The sequence below is a fragment of the Pterocles gutturalis genome, unplaced genomic scaffold (assembly GCF_000699245.1).
Source record: "Pterocles gutturalis isolate BGI_N339 unplaced genomic scaffold, ASM69924v1 scaffold26378, whole genome shotgun sequence".
Lineage (NCBI taxonomy): Eukaryota > Metazoa > Chordata > Aves > Pterocliformes > Pteroclidae > Pterocles > Pterocles gutturalis.
The window spans coordinates 63277-89995 of record NW_010118841.1 but is presented as its reverse complement, the minus strand read 5'-3'; the positions used below and the strand labels follow the sequence as shown (position 1 = coordinate 89995).

The 26719-nt window shown below is 39.2% G+C and overlaps 1 protein-coding gene across 1 annotated transcript in view; it reads right to left on the bottom strand.

Annotated features, from left to right (window-relative positions):
- Positions 1-26719, bottom strand: part of LOC104463872 (AT-rich interactive domain-containing protein 1B-like) — a gene marked incomplete at its 3' end in the record, with an annotated part of 85440 nt that overhangs the window by 8399 nt on the left and 50322 nt on the right. Inside the window, exon 3 of the mRNA XM_010076381.1 lies at positions 10655-10795. Within this exon, the coding sequence (XP_010074683.1) occupies positions 10655-10795 (141 nt within the window). The remainder of the gene's footprint in view (positions 1-10654; positions 10796-26719) is intronic.

Here is a 26719-nt window from a genome sequence, read left to right as displayed (position 1 = left end):
GCAGAAGCAATTCAATGGACTGCACAATACAACAATTTAAACCAACAGCAGCAATTTCTTCAATCTTTGAGGAAGAAAAGTCTTCACTGCCATCACCACAACCATGGTTTTTTTGAAATAAAGTATTTCCAACTGGATGGGTGTGGGGAGTGGCAGGAGGAGGGTGATGGAGAACAAGGGAAAGAAGTGATGAAAACTTAAAAAACTTTGAGACTAGACCACCGAATACTCTTAATACGGCAACAAAAAACCCAGTGACTTTCATTAAAAGTTGGTAAAGGACTTCTAGGTAATAAAGCAACAAAGAACCTCTCCTTTTTTTGGCAGGGCGAAGGAGTACGACCTGTATGAATTCTGTAGGCAGACACCCAAAAGCCAAACACATATAACTAGTTATTTAATTTTCTACTTGAAAACATGCATGTGGAAGATACCTAGGATGGGTACTTGGCAATCAGGGAGAAGTGCAAGGAAGACATGAAGAAAGAGGTTGTGCTCTTGCAGAGCTTGATTTATTGAGGGACAGCTCACCAAGACCAACAGTTGTTCTCCTCTCTCCCACAACAGAAACACCACACAGTTTTGTCAACATGTAAAGGTAAACTTGTTTTTTTAAGTGGTATCTTAGTTACTTTGATTTGCTGTTTCATTCTTCGTAGTCCATATCTGATCACAACAACTAAAACACCCTTTAAGAATTTCAGCTGCATGCTGCAAAATCTGTTCTAAATCCTACTACAGTAGGAGAGAAATGCAGTAAAAGGGAAATACTGGAAAGGATAATGTATACACATAAAATATATGCTGACCTATATTCAGATAATGCATTGTCTTGGCAACAAAATCCCCATTCAAAATACAGAAAATAAAACTAAATATATGTACACCGAACATCCTCAATTATTAAAGAAAATATGGGCAGCCAAAAAAAAAAAAAAAACCCAGCAGTAAATTTTATGCCAGGAAATATTAACAAACTTATTTTCCCTACCTCTGAGGAAAACAGTGTGTGTTAATTTAAAGGCCGTAAGAGAATATTGCTGCATTGCAACTGGCTGTGGGACGTAATTTACAAGATCACTAAAATTTGGAATATATACTGCTCATGCAGAACTAAAAAAACTAAACCCAACAAAAGAGAAAGCAAACAAAAAATTACCACTCGGATTTTTTTAGTACTTTTCAGCCTTTACAACTTTATCACTTAATTCGTACACTATTTACATTTTAAATTTTTTCTTAAAACAGAATTTGTGCATTTATATTCTAAAATATTTGTGTAGACAACTTTGTCTACAAAAACCCATCAGATTAACGGATCATAAAGTAAAAGACTATTACATAATCGAGTGTCCTTTGATAAACTCACTACTCTGTTTAACTTACTGCTAAATTTCAAAGATAAGGATAAAATTATTTCTGGGATAATAATTTTGCCCTCAGAATAAAAGAAAATCATCGCTGAATAAACAGAAGCATGGTAAGGGGAGCAACAACAGTTATGATCTCTAACTTCCTAAAACAAAATAGTTTTATCAACCTGCATTCTGACAGTTTTACTATTACGTTTATTAATTGACTCCTACATTAATAGCGAAATGCCAAGCAATTAATGGCACTGAACTATAAATGGCTTTGCCTTTGCTCTTGTAGAGTTATTTTATAAAGCAAATTAAATTATATCACTTCACCGACTGAATACAGGCTTCGTGAGGTTAATATTCTCAAGCAATTGCAAAATAAAGGACTACTTTAATTAACCTTCTGTGATTTAAATACTGAGAGAAAACAAAATTTAGAAACTTTAAATACCACCATCATAACAACAATAACAATACTTTGTGGATGAAAGCCAAAACCACTGACTTGAGAACTTTTGAGAAATACATTTCAACATGTGTATCTTACTGTATTTCTAAACTCATTAAAAAGACTTTTGTCTAAGCATAACATACTAAATCCATGACAGATCTTACATAGTTTTTAGTTTGAAAAAATGATTCAGCATCCCCACCTTTTGCACCGGAATGCTTTGCAGAGATTTTTGTTACAGATGTGGGATATTGTCTGCTGAATCGACAAACTGATTGCATGTATTTAACTGACCACTTAAAAATAAAGGAGCAAAATAGGACTTCCCTCTTCCTCCCAGACTAAATCTTCTCTTTCCAATTTAGCTGAAAGGACGCTCTTACAGAGTTACTTTATTACATTGTATGCTAACTTCATTTTAGTACATGAAAAAAACCTCATCAGGACTGGGGCCTTTCTGCATTGCTCATATTACAGGCACAAGAGCTGCGATACGTCTACTAGGTTTAGAATGACACAAAAACAGGGGATAAAAATTAAAAACCAGCAGGGTACAGGTGGTCACGAACATTCCTGCCAAACAGGTTTGCAGTGTGCTCTGACCCATCTCCTCTGACTATCTGGCCAGATATCATCAAACCCTCAGCGGCAGCAGATGCCTGAAGAGGTGCACGTCACTTGCTGCTTTCTCGGGAGAAGAAAGCTGACCTTCAAAACTCCTCCTTCAAGCTGTGAACAGAAAAGCCTACTTTCAGCAGAAAACCATTAATAGATGAACACAGCAAAAGAACATACACACTGGGAAAATGTTTAACTACAATGAAGGAACTTTAAACTGAAAGCACCATACAATTGTTAAGACAGCACAGAGGCAAACAAATCCTTCCACTGACAGCCCTTTGGAAGATTATAAAACAGAAGCATAAACAAGTTTGCTATATTTTATACATAAACAGTATCTGCAAGATAAAATATTCCTCCTTTCCCAGTAATATCACTTAACAAATCGACAAAAGACAGACACGTGTAGGGGGTAATTATACATGCTAACTTTAAAGGCTTCGGACCTAATAGACTGGAATTTATTTTTATTTGGCTAAATCCATCACCATGCCTGCAAATGCTTGCTTTAAAATGACAGGGCTGAGAAAGTCTCCTCAAAATCTGAACACGTTTTTTTGGGTTTGGTCAACATGCCTTCAGCAAAAATAAGTCTGCGCTGCTGAGAGTGCTGATCCATGCTATGCCCTCAATTTTGTGTTCAGGCTCAGGTGTGAGCTTACAGACAATTATCCTTGCTTTTTCTGCCTGACTCTATTCCTGCTAGCTACTCGGCTCTGGAAGATCATTCTCCAAGTCTGACAAGCTCGCACCTATTATAATCTTATAAACACAGATATAAATCACTGAGGAGAAAAAGAAAAAGGTCTGACACATTTCCTGGAATGATATAAACAATGCTGAGCAAACAGAGCATTCCCCAAATGGACAATAATCACTATTCCCACTCCTAGGAGATGTAGCCCAACAACGAGTCATGGTTTCACTGAACTCCTGAGCTGAGTAAGTAACCTCCACCACACAGATAAATAGCCATATGCTTAACACTTATTTGCTATAGTAGCAGCATCATGATTATGAAATAAGTTTTTATAAAAGCAGAAATCTAACTGGCAAAGACTTCAATCAGTTAAGTGTTGACTGAAGCTGCACATGTTCAAACCTCATTTGCCCTTCCCAAAAACATCACATACTTAAAGACTCAAAAAAGGATAAATTAGTTTTATGCACAAGACCACTACAATTCCTAAGTATTTCAACAACTTATTTGTTTTTACATCACTTCAGTGTTCAGCAAGCTTGAGAAGACAACTGCCTTTCAGAGGTGCTGGTCACTGATGGCTTGCCTAGAAACCAGGATTTAAGTCGTGGTGTGAGTTCGAAAGTCAGCTGCTAAAAGCCTGCTCCCCTTCCCTCCTCCTCCCAAGTCCAGTCAAGATGCAAAACGTCAAGGGTGCACTATGCCTTTTGATACCTATGTGATCTCTCTGAAGAAGGTTGGCAACAAAGGGTTCAGCATACCAAAATCTATGACTTCATAAAAAGTTAGACTGTTGTTTTCCTTTGTCTCTAATTTCGGGTCCCACAGAAAGGAGGCCGGAAAACCTGGCAGAAGTACATATAACTGTATGAGATTTCCCATCTAGACGTTCTGTTGTCAGGCATTTCTCTCCTTACTATGTACAAGCAGCCCTAGTTTCTAAAAGCTAACCAACAAGCACCCATCAGAAGCAAAGTTCTCAGTGCTATGAATTTGAGGTCGAATGGTTTAAGAAGAATCACTTCTCCCTTGTACGTTCCTTACCTTGGAAAGAAAATAACTTCTTCTAAGATAAAAACAAACCTAGTATTTAAAGACTGTGTGAATATACACTGGGCACTACGTACCTCTGTTGCTGGGATGACAGAAGCCAGGAGGGTTATATGGCACACAACAAGCTGCGGTGTCAGCCACTGCTGATGATGGCATGCAACAACCTCTTCTGAATATTGAATTTGATTATGAGTTCTCATATAACTGTAATAGCCAACTTCCACAAAGAATATTTTCTTATATGCCTAGCAGCAAATCTCAGATTAACATACAAGCTTTTCTTCTCCCAGATTTCCTGTGGTTCACAACATAACAAATATTAAGTGCAACCACTCATCTAGTGGTTGATTACAGACACAGGGGTTAAAAGGACAGAAGGACAATTTGTATTACAACTATAAGCCATGGGAAGCTATATGTCACTTGCAAGGTCCCATATACTCTAAAAGAAATTAAAATTAAATTATGCAGGAATTAAGACTAAACTACAGTAAAGTTGACTGCCAATTCTGTGCCAGTTTCTAGTAACTTAAAAGTAAAGATTTTATTTAAAATAATAATTGCTTACATTTGGACTCACTGAGAATGTTCTGTATTACTTACTAATGAATGTGGTATTTTCACATAACACAACTATTCCTAATTTACAACAACAGTATTTTTGTACAGTGTTACACCCCAAAACAGCTTGACAATGTTAATTAACACGCTGCTTATTACACCGTTAAAAGAATTTCAGCAGCTCACATCAAATTTAAAAACACTTCATCCTCATTGTACCAAAATCACTTTAATAATCTGATGCATTTTGCCACAATACAATTTGTTCTGTTTTCATGACAGTCATACAGCTTGGACATGAAAACAGATTAGTTTCACATTTTGTTCACATTTTCAAAGACTGTTTCAAACCGGGTAATGTTTTATCTGTCCTACCTTGCACTGACTCAACGCTAGAAACAGATGTCTGCACAAGAACATTCTCATCATCGGCTCAGGCTTGCAACCATTGCCACCAGTTCAGGAACAAACCCAAAATGTACGGCCTCCACTGATCCCAGTTTGGGGAACTGGAGAGAAACCACAACCCCTTCTGAGAGCGTAAGTGGTCCCCAGACCCCCGCTGGGAGAGGGTGACCGAGGCACCACCAGAGATGCCCCCCACCTGATCACAAACGCTGCCATGCTGCTTTGGATGCCTTTCTACCTGGGACTACTGAAACAGTTCACTGATTCTTACTGGACTGAACTGCATTCGTCCCCATGGCCCTCTCTCACAAAAAACCCACTAATTATTCTAATCTTTGTCTTATAACAACTTGGGCTGAACAAAAATCTCACCATGATCGGTAGGTCTTGGATCAGTAGGTAAGGTATTATACTGGGGTGGGGGGGGGAGGGGGCAGGGCAAGAAGGTTTTGGGCAGCTTTTAGAGCTTTTTAATAAAACCTGACAGTGAGGGACTCTTGCCTGTTTGCTTATTTATATAACATTTTCTAATTTTTTTAAAAAAAAACCCAACACACTAAAGACTGAGCCTGAGCTACTCGACTGTTCCTTTAAAGCATTTAAAATAAAACGTGGTAACCACACAGGAATGGTATAAAAACACACAGAGAGCCTCTTCGTGCACACTGTTAACCAGAAGGAGCAATGCCCCAGGAAAGTACACACACATGCCCCACCCTCAAGACCTTTCACACTTTCTTCCCTTTTTAATCTCACGTCTGCATGTGAGAAAAGGGATCAGCATAATCCCACTCTATTCTGGAAACTTGCAAGCAGAAAGCTTCAACAAATACCTAAAATAAAAGATGACTTGAGGGTAACAGAAGCAGGTGTAGAATAAAATAACTATGTTGATTAACTAAGAGCAAGACCGTAATTATTTTGCAGATCCATTTCATCTGTCAAAAAGTGATACAGTCTCAACTCATAAAATAACACATTAAACCTCAAAGGCACGATCCTCTCTCAATACATATGAACACATGCTATATAAAACAAGAAAATACATAAACATGGTTGTTTAAAAGCCAGTTGGAAAGCGTAACAACCCAAAATATACATCACGCTATCTTAACAAAATAATGTTTAATGATGACAGTTTAAGTTTCCAATTACATGACGTTCTTGAGCAAAATATCACTTCTACTTATGGCAAAAGATTTAACTGCAAAAACAACTGAAGTATTTATTCACTTATATGCCATTTCAAGATGAAAAACCCTGCCAAGGGCAACACTGTAGCACATCCTTCTCTTTTCTTTTAAAGAGCAGTAAAGGTAAAAGGAAGGTTAAAAAAAAGAAAGGTGATACCTACATCTACTGGTAATATCTAATGATCAATGAATCTGCTAGTGCAATAAATTTGCTTAAAACAAAGCTCTTCCTTTAATGTTTTTTACATAGCAGGCTCCTGATATGGAGAGGGGATGACTGATGCTGGCTGGCAATATAGCTCTATAGTAAACTACGCCAATATTACTATCAAACCGCCTCTCATGAAACTCCCTTTCTGTCCACCATGCCACCAATTTAACAAAGACCTAAACAACTTACAGTTCTAACATTCAAATAAATGCCTCTCTCCTCATCCCTATCTATGCTTATTAGAAGAACGGAAAGTCACAAGTCACTGGAACAGCCCCAGAAAATATTTTATCTGTTTACTTTCATTGACAAGATTGCATATTGAATTCAAGTGAGTCAAGGAGAAATGAAGACGAGTACCAATTCCAAGGCACAACGCTACAAGTTACACCTGACTGCAGAAGCTTGCTCACATTATGTCTACAAGCAAAAATAAAGCATTACATGTATGAAATTATGTATCCATTTTCTTCCTGTAATAAAAATACCCAGTACATCACACTACAGGGTTTTACATAAAAGGAAACTGAGAGCAAGAAGAAGTTCATCATCCATCTGGAATAAACACTACTTTCAGCTTTATAATCTCCAAAACAAATAAATTGTCATAAACCTACAAGAGAAATAAAGAAAATACAGTAGGGAAAATAAGGCAAATCCATACAGTCATAGAATGGTTTGGGTTGGAAAGGACCTTAAAGATCATCAAGTTCCAACCCCCCTGCCATGGGCAGGGACACCTTCCACTAGATCAGGTTGCTCAAAGCCTCATCCAGCCTGGCCTTGAACACCTCTCCCTTTCTCCAGTCCAGTATCTCTCTTCTCTATCTTGGAAGTAAAACCAGTTCAATCACACTCAGATTCAATCACAAAGGTAATAATCATGCAGACGTCTTATTTACCCTAAAACAGAACATGGAACTTCTTCCCCTCACAGCTGCTCCCCTGCTACAAGCAAGATCAGCTCCCAGTACATCAGGCACACAATAGCCTGTAAACAATTTGGGGCAAAGACCACCTTTTTGTTATGTACTTGCAGAACAGCAAGAATAACAATGTCCTAAACCACATATGGGGCTACCATGAACTACTTCAAGTTATTTTCTCTTGCTTCATGATCCAACCATACTCTCCAGGAAAAGCATCTGTAGTCTAAAGTTTTCTCATAATTCTGGCTAGCCAGCATGAGGCAAAAGCATCTTCAGAGGCCAGCTTCTCTTCCTAAGGACAGCATCCTGAAACAACTGACTTTATACATTCCTCAAAGCTGTGACAGTTCAAAAGTAGGACTTGCCAAGACTGATTTTGGGTGCAAAAAGCAAGAAAATCAATCTTAAAAGGCAAGAAATACAGTTAATGAAGAGTACAGAAAACATGGCGGTAATTCAGCTGCAAGCTGGAAAGAGCAAAACTAAGGATGACAGATAGAAAGGATGACGGACTGTATGACTGAGATCACCTCAGTTTTCTGAGAGAATTATATAAACAGGTTAATATTGACATTTTAAGAGAGTTAGAAATAAGAAATATACACCAACTGGTGCAACAGGTATTATATGATTTAGTAGTTTATTTTAAAAGTATATTTAGAATATGTAAAACCAATATTAAATCACAGACTCACCAAATCACAGAGGTTCAAAGAGACCTTCAGAGAGAGGTCAGGTAGTCAAACCTCCAATTCAAAGCAAGAATGGGGTGTCTGGGGTTCTTGTGTTGTTGAATTTTTAACATCTCCAAGGATGGAGATTCCATTCTCTCTCTGGACTCCTTCCAGTGTTTGAAAATCTTCATGGTAATTCCACACACACCCTCCCCCGTGCTTTTATCAAGTTGCAAATTCCCTTGTCCCAGTCTGTTCTCACTGCCTCTTTTCCTTCCATTGTGAGCCTGTTTACTAGTGAGATTCAATGACAAGGAGCTGGAGACCACTGCTCCAAGCAACTGCATTATCTTTTTATTATTTATATTAAATATTCCCATCTACACACAAATATTCCAGGAGAAGCGTGTATAATTCAGAAACTGGGATCAGAGTTCAAAACTGAAGAGGTTGACCACTACTAAAGAACAGGATAACTAACCAGCCATTCACAAACCACAAAGAATTTCAGGTGTGATTCTCAGAGTAAGGATTACCAACCACAAGGCTTTGTCGGTGAGGACCTAAGGTATAGTCTGAATTTGCAGATTCAGGCAAAAATACCTCCTAAACTTGAGATCCTGGTGTCACCTTTGGAGCCTGGATTTAGATGATCCCTCCATGTACTGTCAAATCTTCAAAGAAGTTTCTTGGCTACAACGAGGTTGGTATCGTCTACCTGTGAATCTCTCCCTGCCTTCCTCTTCATCTCAGTTCTCTGAAGTCCATAATACATAGAAGGCTTTACTCTCATTTTGCCTTTACCCTCTTCTATGATACCCTTCACTTCATTGCACAAACCTTCACTTTACTGGCTATGATAGCAAAAAAAAAAAAAAAAAAAGAAAAAAAAAAGAAGATGTAATTGGAACAGGTATCAACAGATAAATCAGTATCTTGCTATTTCACAAGTCCTGTACAGTCAGAATGTTCTTTATTTTTTTTAACTAGAATACTCAATCCATTCAACTGACAGCATTTAAAATATGATGAGGTGTCCAAGGCAGCAAAGTAATTTCAATTTCACAAACTGTGATATGTAGACATTGGAGCAGCTGTTTTTTCCATCTCATAGACTGGATTACTGGGACTTTATCTGCTAAAACTTTACCAAGATGCTTATGAACAGTATTTTCATGTCATAGAGAAATCAACCATTTAATGCCAAAGTAAAGAGGGAGAAAATTAAATTTAAAGATACAAATTCAATCTCCAAATTTGCAGTTACATATAATCTGGAAGATGGAAAGGGGTGACATTTACAAGACTATCATAGATAAAATTAAGAATTCTATTTCATAAACCATCCAGCATTTTAATGAAAAAAGTTAATTCTCAATGGAATTTTAAAATGTAGATGAAGAAAAATTAACATGTAATTACACAGTGAAATTATCATAGCTTTATTTTAAAAATCAAAGGAGGGGAGCCTCTTGTATCATTGCTACTTACAGCATCTTTTGTTAGTTTATTTTACACACTTTTTATTTCAAGCTAAGATTTCTACATTGCACCAGCATTATTCCAAAATGTTAATCAACCATGCCTGACAGAATTCCCCAGTGATCTGCAGCAAGTGCTGATGCTTCCACTAATGCCCAGTCTTGAGCAACTCACTTTTGTTAGATTTCCCAGGATGATGAGTGTGCTTTAGTTTCATCTTTCCATTTCCAGATCACCTCTCTGTGATTAACAGAGCTGAGACTGCAGACAGAACTGAGCCTACATGTTCAGCTGCATCAGCTATGGACATCCATTTTGTTCAGTGTCTAAAATCTGGGTCTTTCTCAAGCTCTGGGAAGCAGACTCATACACCATCACTTCTGATCTTAGTTAAAAACAAAACCGCTTTAAATGAATTTTAATGGCTAACATATAAAGCACAATTCAAGAACAGCAATGGATACCGAATTATGCAGTTTCACTAACTGAATGTGCAAACTGAAAACATCCAAAATAATAGCTGTAATAACAATTATTAATTTCTCCTAAGAAGCTCCCTTAACAAAGCAGCTCCAAAATGCCTTGAACTTATCTATCCTCAAATGAAATAACACGAAAAACAAAACAGTAGTGACCATGTTAGATGCAGGAGCTTTCAACAACATCTGTCTTGTGACAAAACAAAAGCAAGAAAAACCTCCAGCCTGCACTGACATCTCATCAAGAAACTGTTACTTCTTTTTAAAAGCAGAATTAATAGTTGCTGAGGTATATACACTGGCTTTACTCAAAAAAGCTGATATAAAATAAAGCCTGAAAGTGTGTGCAGATGTATTTTTGTGCATATCCCCCAAAGACTTTTCAGAAGGATGTTGTCTGATTCTGTGTTTATCTGTTTTTAACACTGTTCTCTCTGGAAGAGGGGTCAGGTGGGTTTTGTTCATTTCACACAGATCATTTTTACACTCCCAACTCCAGGGTGACTGTCAGTAGTGGAGAACAGTGCTTACCTGCTGAGCCTGGTACCTCTGCTGGGCCTGCGACAGATACTGTGCCTGGGGTGGCAGATGCTGAGGCTGCTGGTTGTAGTACGGCTGCTGGCCCTGCTGGCAGTAGCCACTTACACCTTGCTGACCATACTGAGGTGGTATCTGTTGGAAGAGCCAAGCAAAGCAAAAACGTGAGTTGAGGCACAAGAGGACATGAAATCGAGCTATGTCACATCCGTATGGCAACCTGAGCAGAAGTGATATCCTCAGCTATACACCTGACACAAAAGTCTTACTCTCTTACTTGGCAGTTAATAAAAGCCCTCAAATCCTCTTGCCTGAGCAGGAGGAGTAAGCCCAGGTGCTCTGTATAGTTACTCTTTACTCAAAGAGCTTCTAAGGAAAATGCTATGCTTCTGAACATCACAATCCCATAATGCCCACCCTTAAAATACAGCAGCAGTTATTTTAAGTGTTTGCTCTCCACAGGCACACTACTGAGGCAAATCGACAGAGGAATCGTTCTGATGCACTGACCCAAAAGTAGAACAGTGAAAAAAAAAAAAGACACAACTCTAAAATAGATACTGAAAGAGAAATGCCTTTTTTTGGAGCAATAAAGTACTAATTTTTGTGAGATTTTTTTTTTTTTTTTTGCCCACAACCCTCAGGTTTTTAGCTTTTGTGTATACATGGGTGTTTAAGCTTTACACAAAAAAAAAAAAGGGGGTTTGGCAGCTTTTTGGTTTTATTGAGTTCAATCTCTCTCAGTCTCTTCCCCTCCTCTCCCCTAAAAAACTTAAAAAAAAAAAAAAACACCACACCACACACACAACAAACCACAACCCCCAACAAAACAAAGACACCAGTGCAACAAAAGTAATCTGTTACAGGTCCTATTAACAGAGAAATCAGCACACGTATCGTGCACTAAGAAACCCGCACACACCCTGAGAATTTAAGTTACAACCAAAAGCAAGTCAATTATACAGTCAGAGGAATTTTCTGCATCAGTTTTCTCTGTAAGCCTTGTATCAATAGACATTGACATTTTCTTGGGAGACCTGAAGGACCACACTTTCAACAAACTCTTGATACTGTGTCTGTATTGCACATATTTTAGGTACCTGTGTTTTTTCCCTAAACACTGGTATTTGGTACTGTCTCAGATGAATGACAGACCCAACATAGGACTTCTCCCTTCTAGAAAGGGTCTCCCGTCGGTCCTGCATATATCCCTGCCCTAAGCAAATATCTCGGATACCCAAGCATATCTGAAATGCTTTGATCTCTGAATTGTTCCCACTGAGTCTCTGATACACCGATAAATCTGTTTACTCAACATGTAAACACATACCTGTTCTACCTAAAGTTAACTTACTACATTCATTCAACAATACAATAATATTTGCTAGACGATAATAATATAAAATCAAATTTAAACACGTGTGTAGGTTGCTTTTACTATCACAACTTGATCTATTATTTCTGCCAGAAGTTGGTAGTCCTACTTCTTTCTAACTCTTAAGGTCAGCACTGTAACCCCACTTCTGCACTTGTTCTCTTTGCTTGCGCTTCAATTTCCTTCACCATCATTTCACAAGCAGTTAGATGTTTCTGTGACCAAAGTAACCCTTTTTGACAAATACCCTCTCCCTGCTGATGCATAAATGAAGCAGTTATAATGCAAACTAAAAAGGGTGGGTTGGAATATCATCAGGCAAACAGACAGCTGGAGCCTGGGATCTGACAGAAGACCACATGGTGATTTGGCCATCAGCTGCAAGGGTCACTGAGCCTGGACTGGTTCCTAGGAAGTGCTGAGGAGAAACCTCTGTTGTGGTCCATCTGGGTCCCAGTAACACTAAGAAAAGGAAAGATAGCCTGACAGCAAAATACAGGTTTCTGTAAAGCAGAAAAAGAGAATCTGAATGCCCAGTTGACAGGCTGGTGACAAAACAAGAGATCAGATTCATCAGGAACCAGAGCATTTCTAGAATAAAGATACTTATACAGGAGGGCTGGAGCTCACCTTAACATAGGAGCCAGGTCACTAAGGATCAAGAAAGTGAAATTTTAAACCAAAGAGAAGGGTTGAGAAGAACACATGGTTTAAAAGCATGACATTGCTATGACAAATGAAGACATGGAAATTCTGGGTCATCAAGTGGAGATGCCGAGAAGAATGAAAGAACAAGAACAGACATACAGATGACTGCAGAATAAATAGAGTGGCAAGAAGAAAATCCAACAATACGTTGCCTTCTACACAAAGGGATCACTGGAACATGAAGCCTCAGACAAAAGCACTAGCAGTAGTTGTATCAGAAATCTGGTAGAAGGGAGACAATCAGTGGGTCGCTATTTTGCATCATCCTAGGATACAAATACATACGGAAGACAGCTGATGATGAAGTAATATTATATGCTACATAGAGCCTGGAAACAAATAAAAATAAAACTCCACCTCACCAAGCAGCAGAGGTCTGGAGCTTGGTCAGATCAGAAAGAGTGAGTGCTGGGACCACCTGAACGAGTGAGTGCTGGACTATGGCGACACTGGCAGCAGCATGCTGAGCAAGATCAGCAAAGCACAATACAAGACTGTAGAGGGAGATTTCAACTCCTCCCATGTAGACTGAGCAAGTGGACTACAAAGCAGAAACTGAAGTAGCAGGTCACTGACAAAGGTTGTTCCATGGAGCTGCTGCTGAGGGAGTCTGAGTGAGGAGCCACTGCCTTTGGCTCAGTCCTGAGCAGCAGGAACCATCTACTTCTACACCCCACAGCTGCAGAAATGCTATGCATCAGGGACCACAATACAGTTAAATTGGGCATCCCTACAGGAACAAGGAAAACCAAGGCATCTACCACTGTTGTGTTTAACTTCAAAAAGTGTAACTACATGAAAAGCAGAAAGCTCGTTAAAAGGAAGCTCTAAGAGACAGCTATAAGAAATAAAATTTGACTGGCAGCATCAAAGCTGCTTAACAACAACCACATGGAAAGCACAGAACCAATATTCACCACCTCTTAAGGAGGACTTGAGAAAACCAAAGGGACATCAGCATGGCTCATCACAGGTTTTTAGAAGCAAAAAGGCATCCAACAAGCTTACACCAAGTCCAAATGAGGAAAACAGAAGACTAAACTCCGGCACTTCAAATGTAATAAGGCAGTCCAGAAAGAATGGGAGGAACAGCTAGGAAAAGGAATCAAATGAGTAATCAATAATTTCTTCAAATGGATCAGGAGCAGGAGGTCTGCCAGAGAGTCTGAAGTGCCAAGTGATGATCAAGGTATAAGAGAAGATTCAGAGAAAACAGGGCCATCACAGAGAAGCTTAACAATTTTTTTGCACTAATGTACACTGCAGAAAAGTTCCCAAGAGAGGCTCCCATGCTGAAGTCCTCCTGTGTGAGGGACTCAATGAATATGTCCGAATCTGATGGGACTATTCATGGAACAAACTGACAAATGAACAGTAAAAATTGCTCAAGACCATACAGTATCACCCCAGAGGTCTATGCAAATTCAAGAATGACATAGCGGAATTACTAGTGACAGTACACAGCCCCTGACTTGGAGCTGCCTTGGCATGTGAGAATTGGAGCATGGCTTAAAAAAAAAAAAAAAAAAAGCAGAGATACGAGTAATTTAAGACTACAAAGGACTGATGACTGTTCTGGATAAATCAGGACAGACAAGAACGAACATCAGAACTAGAAAACATCAACACAGCTTTTGCAAAGGAAAATCCCTCCCTACAGACCTTGGACTTACTAGAATGGGTTAAATGCAAAGCTTCAGGAAATGCACCAAGAATGATCAAAGGTATGGAACAGCTTCCATACAAAGAAGCTATAACCCCTGAGTATGGAAGAGACATCAGGAAGTAAGAAAATGATAGAAAGCTACAAAACTATCTTGTCCAACACAACAATTAGGAGGCATTAAACGGTATAAGCTGATAGAAGCAAACTTCAGAACAAGAGAGAGAGAGGTTCTCTAGTCACAGAGGTAGCAGATGTTTGAAATTCCTTGCCAAATGATGTTTTGAAAGCTGAAGGTTTATATGTGGGCTCAAGCAAAGCCTGGACAAGTTCATAGAAGATACACCCTCTGAGGGTTACCAAATATATAGAGCCACATCTGGCTCAGGAAGTCCCTGAACTGAAAATAGCTGAAGGCTTGGAGAGTATTGGGGGAAGTAGCACATGTTTGCTTTGTTCTGACTCTTCTCTAGGTGCCAAATTAAAGCCTAAACTGGAGACAGGATACGGGGCTACATGAACCCTTGATCTGACCTGATATAGCCATGCCTGTGTTCTAACCACCTCTTTGCAATACGTATTTGTGTCCTGTGAGAAAGCAATGAAAATTCGCTGCATGAGGTAATAAGTAACAAATGCAAGCAACCTGAAGAGGCAATAACACCTTGACTGCTAGAAGCTGGGAGACTGCACCAATTTCTTAAATGTTTTCCCTAGCAATCTGCTTCCAGACACTGGTACAAAAAAGGGTACTGGGCTCTTCTCTTTCTGACCTTATGTATCCATTACTTATGTGGGAATTTTCCTCCATATTCTCCCAATTCAAACTTGGAAAAAAAAAAAAACAAACCAAAAGAACAATAAAAAACCCCTACAAAACCGCAACAATAACCCTAATGCTACATGTACGTTTAGATGCTGTACTCTTCAGTGCAGAGACCCATCACTGCTGCCTTAGCAGAACACTCAGTATAATTTCTGTGGCTATTTAAAGAAATAAACAACACCATGCAAATTAATCCTCCTGCTTTACTGATGGGGATCACAAGATACTGCTTATGGACAAATGTTTATTAAACAGCATATAAAAAAAGCTTAATTAAAATCTCCCCAGAACAAAACAAATCTGAAGCCAATTACTTACAATGCTTGGAGTGAATGACCCAAGCATCCTCTTTCTTCATAAGGTAAACCCTCCCTCCCTTTCTCCCTTACACCCACGTTCTTTGTGGCCACACAATGCAGGAGATGAGAATTTGGGAAACTTCAGCATACCTGTGGTAATGCATCCATTCTTGGGATGGTTCAGAGAGAACAGATCTGAGTTTGAACTTATTTCTAAGCAAGCACAGAAACTATAATAATTACTTTGCCTCCAATCTGACTTGTATAATAGCATTAGTTTGGGAGAAGTATGACTGACCATCAACTTTGAACATGAAGCAAAGAAAGAATTAAAATAAAAGAGGAACAAAATTGGCAGCCAGAATGAAGAGGTGGGAGAAATCCAATTAAACCTATAACTTAGCCCATTATCTTTAATTCTTGCTTGAACAAGGGGTCTTGTGGCAGACATTCTTGTTCCAGGTAATACCTCAATAGTAATAGAATTTTTAAGCAATTTTTGCATGCATAATCCATAACTGATGTCAAAGGAGAAGTATCATTAGACAGCATTACAGACATTATAATAATTTTTAAAATTAAAATGTAACATAGTGTGTTAGCATAGGTACACTAATAATACCAGCAATATGCAGCTACTGCACTTTCAAACCATCCTAATGGCTCGATCCAGTCAATAAAGGAAGAAACTTTACACGTCCCCTATCACCAAAAGCTCTGTCAAATCACTTGGGACCCACCTGAACATGCCAGTCACCATGACACGCTCACTACATACAACTGAGTCCTGGCTATATCGGTCATTGCTTCTCCCTGCAACCTATTTGGTGCCCGAAAAGTAACACAGACTTCAGAGAATGTTGGTAGCAGGCAACAACACATTTCAGAAGTCTCAGACCACAGTATCAAGACAATAAAAATCTGGGAGGAAAAGCTTATGTCTGGCCCAATTACCTGAACTCCAGAGGCACGGATGGCAGTCAGAAGAAAAAGTGACACTACATGACTCAAGGGCCTACTTTGCTAAGAAACAGTGAAACAGACCTGAACATTGTGAAATAAGTACCATTTTCAGAAATGTAATCATGAGTAACGTTCCACTTTCCTAGCACCTATAACACTGTAATTACACAGCAAATAGAATACAAAATGTACAGTGAGTGGGTTTCCCAGGAAAAAACCCACCACCTGGTCTTCAGAACAGGAGTAAAATAGCACATTCTTGCAGACAAGATGTTATAGCCAAATTTAATTCTAATTCTTTTAATTTTACAGTGGTCACTTCAGTGACAATTAGAAAGAAAGGTGTCAGACAGTTGCCACCAAACCTTCAAATAAAACTCCTGAGATTTTCTGAAACACCTGCTCCTTCATTCTTAGATTTCCAAAGCCAGCCTTCTGCCAAAACTTATTCCCCCCCACAAAAAAATTCACACCAAGCATTTCTCCACACTTTTGAACAGAAAGTTAAGGGAAAACTAACCCTCCGACTTGGACACACTTACAAAAAATTGTTTCATATCTAGAACTTCTGAATTCATGTAAGCCCAGGTCTTCATCTGTACGTTTAGCTGGATTAGAGGAAGAAGAAAACCATAATATGCTTATAAAATGCAGGGAAATCCTCTGGCACACGTTCAGGTGCAGCAAACATTCTATCATAGTGCAGCATGGTCTCCTGTCCCAAATCACCATGTCCAACCCCATCGTGCTTGTACATGCACTGTCTTAATGAAGGCTGTAAGTCCTTCTCACTAAATGACAAAAAAAAAAAAAATTCTAAAAGGAAACCAACTAAAAAGTTGGTTATGTCAAGGCTATTAATCAGAAGTAGATCAGAAATCCTGATGCCAAGGCATTTTATTAATACATACTATAAATTCTATTGCTTCTCACCACTTAGCTTTGACCTTTTGACAATACATTGGTTACAACATTCACCTACGTTACTGCCTCTCCTAGTCTGCTCACCTTTACATTGAAGTACAAACTTAAAAATCTTACTAAGAGCCTTTAAAATATTAACACTGGGCCTGATACTGGTCCACTCTGTGACCTGAGCAAGGAAGCGGAAGGATAAAAAGCATGTTTTTGTGTCACAGCACAAAAATCTCCATTCCAGAACTTGCAAGGTAGCAGATTTTGCAGAGTCATTAAATGTATGTCAATGTTGAAGACTGCAGTGCAGTACACAGATCTGCAAACTAGCTCAGATATCGGAAGAAGCCTACACCAAAAGCCACGTTAGGCTAATTTGCTGTGCTCTGTAGAAGGGTGAATTAGGTCAGAGGGAGATCCACACTCCCACAGACAGACTGCTGCTTGTACACAAGCCAGTTCATTTAAAAAAGGTAGCTCAAGTATCTTTACAACGCACTGCAGTCTGCAATGCAGTCATACCCTGTACTACTGTTAACGTGCAGGACAGAAAGGACAGGACTTCAAACACATGCCTGCAGTGCCCTTTTCCTCAAAAAGTGCACAGCTGTATGATTACACCAGTTGTCAGTGCAATGTATATAGCATCAAACACGTACCTGTCATGAGATGCTGTCTATATACTGCCTTTTACTGTAGCTTAAATCAGAGCAACATGAGCTAATCCACTATTAGCACAGGCAATTTTCCTTTCTTTTAAAAAAGAGCAACTACAAAAAAATAGAATGTAAAAAAACTACTAAGATTACATGATTAAAAAACTCTCCAGTCAGAAAATATACAAGGTTCCAAAAGCAACATTAACTGAGCCACGTTGCACATATATAGCACCTTCTCTTTCTGATTTATGTTGTCAAAGGCATTTCATAAAATATAGAGGATGTGAAATGTGGCTCAGTTAATGTAGCTGCTAGAATCTTATCATTTATGTTTTCTGACTTCTCAGCTGTGCAATCTTCACATCTTATTAACATAGTTTTTTGCATAGACTGTAGTATGGAATAGTACTTATGTTTTATGTATTGACATATTTTTGATGTACTGAGCTTTTGAATAAGTTTGCTATTCTTCATGATGAGAGCCAAATAAATAAAGACTACTACCACAAAATAGTCAATCATTTATAAGGAAAAGCAATATCTCTCCTTCCAAAAAAGAACACTTTTGATTCCCTTGTCAGAAATTGATGAAAACTACCTCTGCCATAAATGCTAAATCTATGCCAATATCACAACCACCTCCCACACCCACCTTCCCCTAAAAACAGCAAACAAACAAAAATAAAAAATTTGCATGTTTTAGATGAGCTAAAATTAGTTTCAAGGGAGAGGTAAACAGCTGAGTCTAGGAACAATAGCAAGAAAATTTTCCTACACAGGAGGAATTAATCCCAGTGTTGATTTGTACACTGCATTACAGTTTGAACTAACACAACATTTGGTCCTTTCTGCAAGTTAAGAGATGAAAATATTATAATCTCTAGTAAGAGATTTCCATATTGTTATATCCATCCTGTCAGACAGACGCCACAGAGGACTGAAAATTTGCAACAGAATTTTTTGCAGAAAAGCTATTTTAATGTGTTGCATTAAAAATAGAGAGAAATCATAGTGCCTATATATATACACACACACACTTAAAATGATGAGTCAGATATCTATTCTTATACTCTGCCTTCCTTCCTTTTTTTTTTTTTTTTAAAGTGATCAAAACAATTACAAGGGATCATGTGATCTGCCTAAGCATTCGATTTCTTAAGAATGAAACATAAGAAAAAGCACACCAGGACTGCCACAGCCAATACGAGCTTCACCTAATCTCTACGGTGTCTCCAGTGACCGGTGCTTCAGTAAAAAGCGTGTACGAAACCTCATTGCTCACTGCATAACAGCCTAAAACCCACCTACAAAATGCCAACTGTAAGAGAAAATGCAAAAGCTTGTATTTAACCTAATTTTTAATCGTATAACAAATAATTATCACAAGAAACTTCTTTTGCATCTATGAATGGACTACACAACAGTTGTTGGTCCTCAAATCCTGTATTTCCTATTTATTCTCCTGTAAATTGGTAACAGTTTTAACCACTATTTCTCAAATGGTCATTAAAATAAAATATGGTTAAGAGAACACAGATAAACATTATTCTTCAGACAAGTTTTGCAGTGCCATTCAAACCTTCTAAAGCAGGGAACACAAATGAGGTATGGGTTGAGTCTGAAGAGCAGGTAATCCAACCGCATGAGTAATCCTCCATTTTTATGCATTTATACACAGAGAAACTCCCAACACTTAACTACTGGAGACTGAAAAATCCCTGTGTAAAACAGCTTTAATTCTACATTTCTTCTGGCACACAATCTTGATAGCTGGAAGAAATGCAAACATTATTCTTTAATTGCAGTAGTGAGAAAAGGCAGACTGCACACACACCCTGTTTACCATCACTTCCCCAACATCTTGCACACCCTTGAGTTTTCCTTCTTTCTTCTAGTCTCTTTCAAGAGAGAAGAGTGCTTTTTAATACATTCATGTGCTCCTCCAAAGATATCAATCTGGATGAATACTGTTTTTACCATTCCTAAGTTTGATAGCTTTCAGAGCTAAATCATTTGAGATCGTTCAGAGCCCTTCACTGTACCTCTTAAAAACAGCAAGCGAAGAATATAAAGTATCTTCCACAGGGAGTGATGCTGTGTACTCGTCAGCAAGCCATGCCTTTCTCCTCTTCCCACTCAAACTTGTTCAGTTCCACTAGACTATCTAGCTTCATAGTGCACACCCTCTCTCCCTGACAGCTGCTTTTCTTCTCCTTTCTTTATTCTGCACCTAGGGAGGAACAACTCCAGGCACCAATATACGGTGTAAGCCATTCAGCTCTAAAGCAGCCTGGCAGAGAAGGACCTGGGGTCCTGGTGGACACCAAGTAGAACATTAGCCAACAACAGGCCCTTCCCAAAAAGAGCTAATGGTATCCTGGGCTGCATTAGACAAGGTATTGCCAGAAGGTCAAGGGAGGTGCTTCTGCTCGGCACTGGTGAGACCGCACCTGGGGTACTGTGTCCAGGTCTGGGCTCCTCAGTACAAGAGAGACATGGACATACAGGAGAGAGTTCAAGGAAGGGATATCAAGATGATGTAAGGACTGGAGCAACTCTCCTATGAGGAAAGCCTGAGAGAGCGGGGACTGTTCAGCCTGGAGAAGAGAAGGCTCAGGGGGATCTTATCAATGTGTATCAATACCTGAAGGGAGGGTGCAGAGAGGACAGAGCCAGGCTCTTCTCAGTGGTGCCCAGTGACAGGACCAGAGGGGCACAAACTGAAACACAGGAGGTTCCCTCTGAACATCAGGAAATACTTTTGCACTGTGAGGGTGATCGAGCACTGGCACAAGTTGCCAAGAGAGGTCGTAGAGTTTCTGTCCTTGGAGATACACAGAAGCCATTTGGACATGGCCGTGGGCAACCAGCTCTAGGTGGCCCTGTTTCAGCAGGCGCTTGGACCAGATCATCTCCAGATGCTCCTTCCAACTTCAATTATTCTGTGATTTAATAATGTGGAGCTGTTCTAAAGGTACCTCAATTTAGTGTCTTAGTACAAAGTTACGGCACAGGGGCACACCCAGTTTCTGGTCTTTAACAGAGAACCCCTTGGGTTGTGGCCCAGACACCTTTGACGAGATCATCACTTTTGAATCAGCCCCTGCAGCTCAGCCCCTGCAGCTCTGCCTCTTGGGCCTGACTTTGAAGCTGCAGAGCAGGAGGTTGCTGTTACACAGCGCGAGTCATCTCCCAGTTCCACTCCTCCACTCTAAGTGGTATCGCACTTCTAATAATGAAAAACTTGCCACGCACATGTAGCAGGAGAACAGATTTACGGCTCTTTGTGTTCTCATTATGGATTTCAATCCCCAAATAGCGTCCACAGCATAGGAGGTCAACACACAAAAGAAAAAGGCATGACCTCCCACAGCTACCATTTAGGTTCAGCAATTTCTGTGACAAATGTAGTCATTCGTACAGTCCAAATTCTGCTAGTTTCTTCTACTAGAGCAGGATCAAAACCATACTTTTCATCCGGACACTAAAAATTCCCCACAGCAAGGAATCCTGAGAAAAACAGAACAACTGGCTGAACCAACTAGATAAGAAAATTTGATTACATCTCTACCAGCCCAGCATAATTTACTATCTTGTAGCATAGCATTAACTGCCTAAGATCAGGATCCCATTCCTGTGGTACAGTCCCTCAACAACAACATTCCTACTGACATAGACAAACACTCTGGAGTACTTATGCTTGCTTAGAAAAATAAGAAATACAAACAACCCCTATCCAAACCCCTTCTTCTTTAGAAGAGTTTGACGAAACAGCATCAGCAATTAAAAAAAAAAAATTTAAAAACAAATTATGTCAATCTTTTCTGTGCTGGCTTTTCCTTCCTCTTCTCTATAGGGAACAGATAAAAAGTCAACCTCTTAAATAGGAATACTTACATAATGGTCCATCTTACAGCTGTAATACAGCTATTACTTTAAATATTGCTCCAAGTATTTTTAAAAGAAAACTTTCAAACCCCTCCTTGTAGTTCACAGAGTGTAGATATTTGATTTATTCCATTTCTATTATTTAATTTGACCTATTACTTAGCACTGGAAAACCTCAAAAAAACCCTGACACAAATATCAAAGACATCAATCTTATAAATTCATGGCTGAAACCATATAGCACATCATAAATTCTGAATAATTACAGTTTTATTTCACTCAAAATAAGATGATTATTGTAAATTATTCCTCATATCAATTACCACAAGTAAGTCTTAGAAACATCTACTAAATTTAAGTATGTGAATACAGATAATCCAATTCATGTAACATTATCTTCAAAATGGAACAGAAAAACAAACAAGAACCTTTATAGTCAAAACATCACTTACCAAAACTGACCTGTTTTGATTAGAATTAATTAGATTAGATTCAATTAGAACATAACATTCTTAAAAACTTACGAAGAATCAACCATCAAGCTCATTCATTCATTCTGACAACCTACTAGAATTCTTTTTTAAATTAATACTGCAACTAATCTTAACTCAAATATTGTGCTCCATGACTTAATCTTTATAATACCTACTATTCTTTCAAAGCATCCAAGCATCTCACATGGTCCTTTCCTTTCCTGGAAGCTTAAACCTCCCGCAAGTCTGGCCATTTTGGGCTATTATCTGAACATCTATTTTGTTCAAGCATTCACAAAACAAATTCTTACACTCGCAATAAAATGCTTCCTTCTCATTTATGGCCAGACTGAAGTAATACCTATCTGTACACAAAATTAACACACAAGTGTATAATTGTAGTTTTATGCTCAAGTGCCCCAATTACGCACTTTAAAACACTTTAAAGGATCCATCAGGAACACTCAATACCTCCGAACTATAAAGTCTAGAGGAGTGTCTTTTGACAAAACAGCTGCATTATGGGGAAATCTTTCAGTTAAAAATGAAGAAACCGAACAACTTTGGTTTTTTTGTTGTTGTTGTTTTGTTTTGTTTTTTACTCCAGGACACCCAGACTGTCAAGAATGGTGGGACCTGTCTGGTGCAGTGCATTTTGCCAAAAGTAACAGACAAGCAGGAAACTGATTAGTTCACTTTGCTTTTTGTGTAATAATGTGTCCCAGGTAGCCTTTGTCTTATAGCGCTAAGCACAAAAGGGGCCCAGGCCTAAGCTTGTTCAGAGAGGTGGTTAAGGATGTCTGCACCACACAAGTGAGGACCCTACACCTTCCTCATTTCACTCCCAAGGTAACTGCAACTCCCCACACACGCTCTTTGAATATTCAGTCCTCTGCATTCTCACTTCTCCTTACAAAATACTGTTAAGCAGCAGCCTTTTCCAAAAGGGCTGCAGGAGGTGACTGTCAACATTTTTTTGCTACATAAATAAATGCCTCTGCACATGTGGTAGAGAAGGGAAATCTATGTTAACCCCTATGACTTTGCACTGAAATGGATTACAAGTGCCCACATAATGGGCATCCAGACTGGTGATAAACTTGCAGATTCTTGCATTGTCTAGTTTATAAGAACAATTTAGAGTGATGGTTTCTTGTTGTTCCTCCCCCCCCACCCTCTGAACTCCAGCAGACATAGAGGAGGAGAAGGACAAAATTATTTTTGCTGTTTCCTATGACAAACATGTATCACGTTCTTAATAAATAAGAGGTGAGGAAATAAGGAATGGTAAAAGTAGTAAGCATAACAAGAAGATAGATGCTTCATTGCATTAAAAGGCAGCATACAAAGAAGAGGGCTTCAGACTGACTCAAAGATGACTAAATAGTGAGGCCATGTTAGCAAAGGTTTTCCTCTATAAAAACAAGAAAATAGACATGGTAACTTAGAGTGAGAAAATGTAATGCTCTGTGCAACTCATGCGGGATTTAGCATTAGGTGTCAGGTGTATGTAGTCACTGTTGACCATCAATAGATGAGAAAAGCCTATTTAGGCATCACAGTCCTCAAAGAGAGATCATAAGCACTAGGCAGAGTGACTCAAAATAGCAGTTGCTGTTGCAGTTCTCCAGGCAGGCCTACAGAGTGCTAAGCTCTTCCAAAGGTGATGGAAAAAGCACACGTTCTCAGGAGGGAGCCCTTCAAAGCTGTTCTACAGGAAAGGTTTCATGCAGAAATGCTCCAGAGCTCCTCATCTAATCCACTGAGTGGGTTCCTGCCTCACAACTGCCCAGTGCCCACCTGTACACACTGCCAGGGAAACAAGGCAGGAGGCACCGAGAAAAGTAGGACTGCCTCTTCTGGAAAGATAGCAGGACACAGTGGGGGTTGTTCACCTTCTGTATAACGCTCCAGAGGCTAAAGCACCGAGGCAGCTGGTCTACAGCTCTAAGCCAATCTATCTGCAGCTCCAGAAGTCCCACTGGCTTCTCTCTTCACCCAACCTGTCAGTCCCCCATAGCTGGTCTGATCCTCTGAGCCATTCCACCACATTAAAACAGCAGAAAATTGACAGCCTTCTGCTGGCTTAGCACAAACAACTCAACGCGGTCCGATGAACCCAGAGGTGATGTAAGAGAAGTGGCACTGCAGCCACCAGATGGGTTGGCTTTGGCTGTTGTTGAACGGCAGAGTCTTTGGTTTTGGTTTTCCTGGGCTCTCCCCATCCTCCAAACCCAAATCCACAATTCTCACTTTCCAAAAAAAGCACCCCATATGCAAAGTAATGACTTCTAGCTCTCCAGAAGAGAGGACATGCAGAGCTCTCTAAGATACAGGTGCCACAGGAAAACTGCAACCCAAAGTGAAGCTACAAAAGGAGACTCTCTCCTTGACTTCCAGGGAGGACACTGGCTTTTCAGGTCTCCTCAAACTCAGACATTTAAATTCTGGCATAAAATTTAACCCACTTTAAGCAGGAAAACAGTCATTGCAGCTCTTACCCGGAATGACACACAGGGAAAAGCAGTGATGCTGAGAGGGGGGCACACACACAGTTCTCTCTCCCTTCCTTCCTTGCAGGAAGCAGAAACAAATTAATGCATTTCAGAGACAACATCTGCATGAAAGTAAAGCCACTTGTAAAATGCAAGTGGGCAATGCCCATTTAGATTAGTGCTTGAACTAATCAGTGATCACTTTCCTATGTTGGTAGTTAGATATTTAAGCCTCCCATTTGGTTTGGCATATCCTTCTCTTGAGTATAGTTGCACTTTACCAGCTACAGCATTGTTCAGGCATGAGCTTCTAAGATTAAACTGAGCTTCTGATTCTGCAGTTGCATAACTATTTAAAATATTTCAAACAATAGGTCGATATTTCTCAGCAGCTGTATATACCCTCAAGAGCACAGAGGTCACATTACCTGAAGAACAGGCAAGTTGCATCTTGATTTTAAAAGCAGGTATTTTCACTACTTAGTTAGGTCTGAAGTATATAAATCTGATTTTTTGGAGAGTATAAAACTAGGGAGAAAACCTTAGGAAGCAGCACTGTCTGCTTTGGAGGGAGTACTTACCCATCTGCCCTTCTGGCCAGAGGTTTAATAGATTTCTATTTTTATAAAGGACATAAGGGGAGGGGATGGTTCCATCAGTTTCCTACAGAAACCCAGCTGCCAAACTGGATGTGCCAAAGGGGAATTTTAGGGAATTTTAAAGAGATAACCTCTGCTGAGACTGCAATGTCAGCTTTGTAACCTCATGACTGGAACATGTGCAGTGAATGCTGGATTGAAAAAGCTGTGCTATGGGAGTTAGAAGAAAGAAAAGGAGAAAACACGAACAGCACGAATTGGGATTATTATTCTGTGATGAGAAACGGACTGGAGCTCAAAAACACTGTTAGCTCACTATGAAAAAAATAGATCTATAGAGTAAGCTCACTTTGATTTGGGTATTTATTGATAACCTATGTGCACTTCCATCCTCTCAGACCTAATACAGTCTCTGCATTTTATGCTGATGCTATTGTTCCATTTAGCAGTTCAGTTGCAGCATATTTTAAACACCACACAGAGCCAAACTGACCCCTGGTTTAAATATTCAGCACAGAAATTGGGGGTGGGGGTTGAGCAGGGAAGAAGAAAGGGAGACGAATAAGAGCACTGCCAATTAAAAGCAAACAACAATAAAAAATATACTAAATAATGTGTGCTTTTTCAGTCTAGTTCTTCAGCTTCTACTCAGCTTTTCTTTCATGTCAAAAGGTAAAAATAAACTAAATCCCCTCAGTCTAAAATTGTCAAAACACTTAGTTTTATGGAAAATAACGTGCTACTATTTACTCACAATGTCTGAAGAAATTTAGCAATCTAAGAAAGCTGCAAAACATTTGTGATTCAAAACTAAGATCAACATTCAAGATAGTAGTGATAGACAAACAACCCACACAAATACAGTAGCCACAAATACCTTCAAAGGTCTATAAAAATGTATTACCAAGGAAGAGAATAGCATTAGAGGTCTTACTCGGGGATTAAAAAGGTGAAATTAATGATTTTCACTTAGAGAAGTAAATTTCCGTACTAAACTACAATAAGAGAAGTCTCTTTTTGGTAAGACCCCATTACAAAACCCTTCCAATGTCCACCTGTTTTCTTCCTGTCCTCACATACAGCAGTGTGCTTGCAAAACCTGTCCCTTTTACTACATTTAAAATAGATGGGAAAAGATGATGTCATCACATTTCACCTAGAAGAGAAGCAGTAATAAATACTATTTTGCAGTGAAA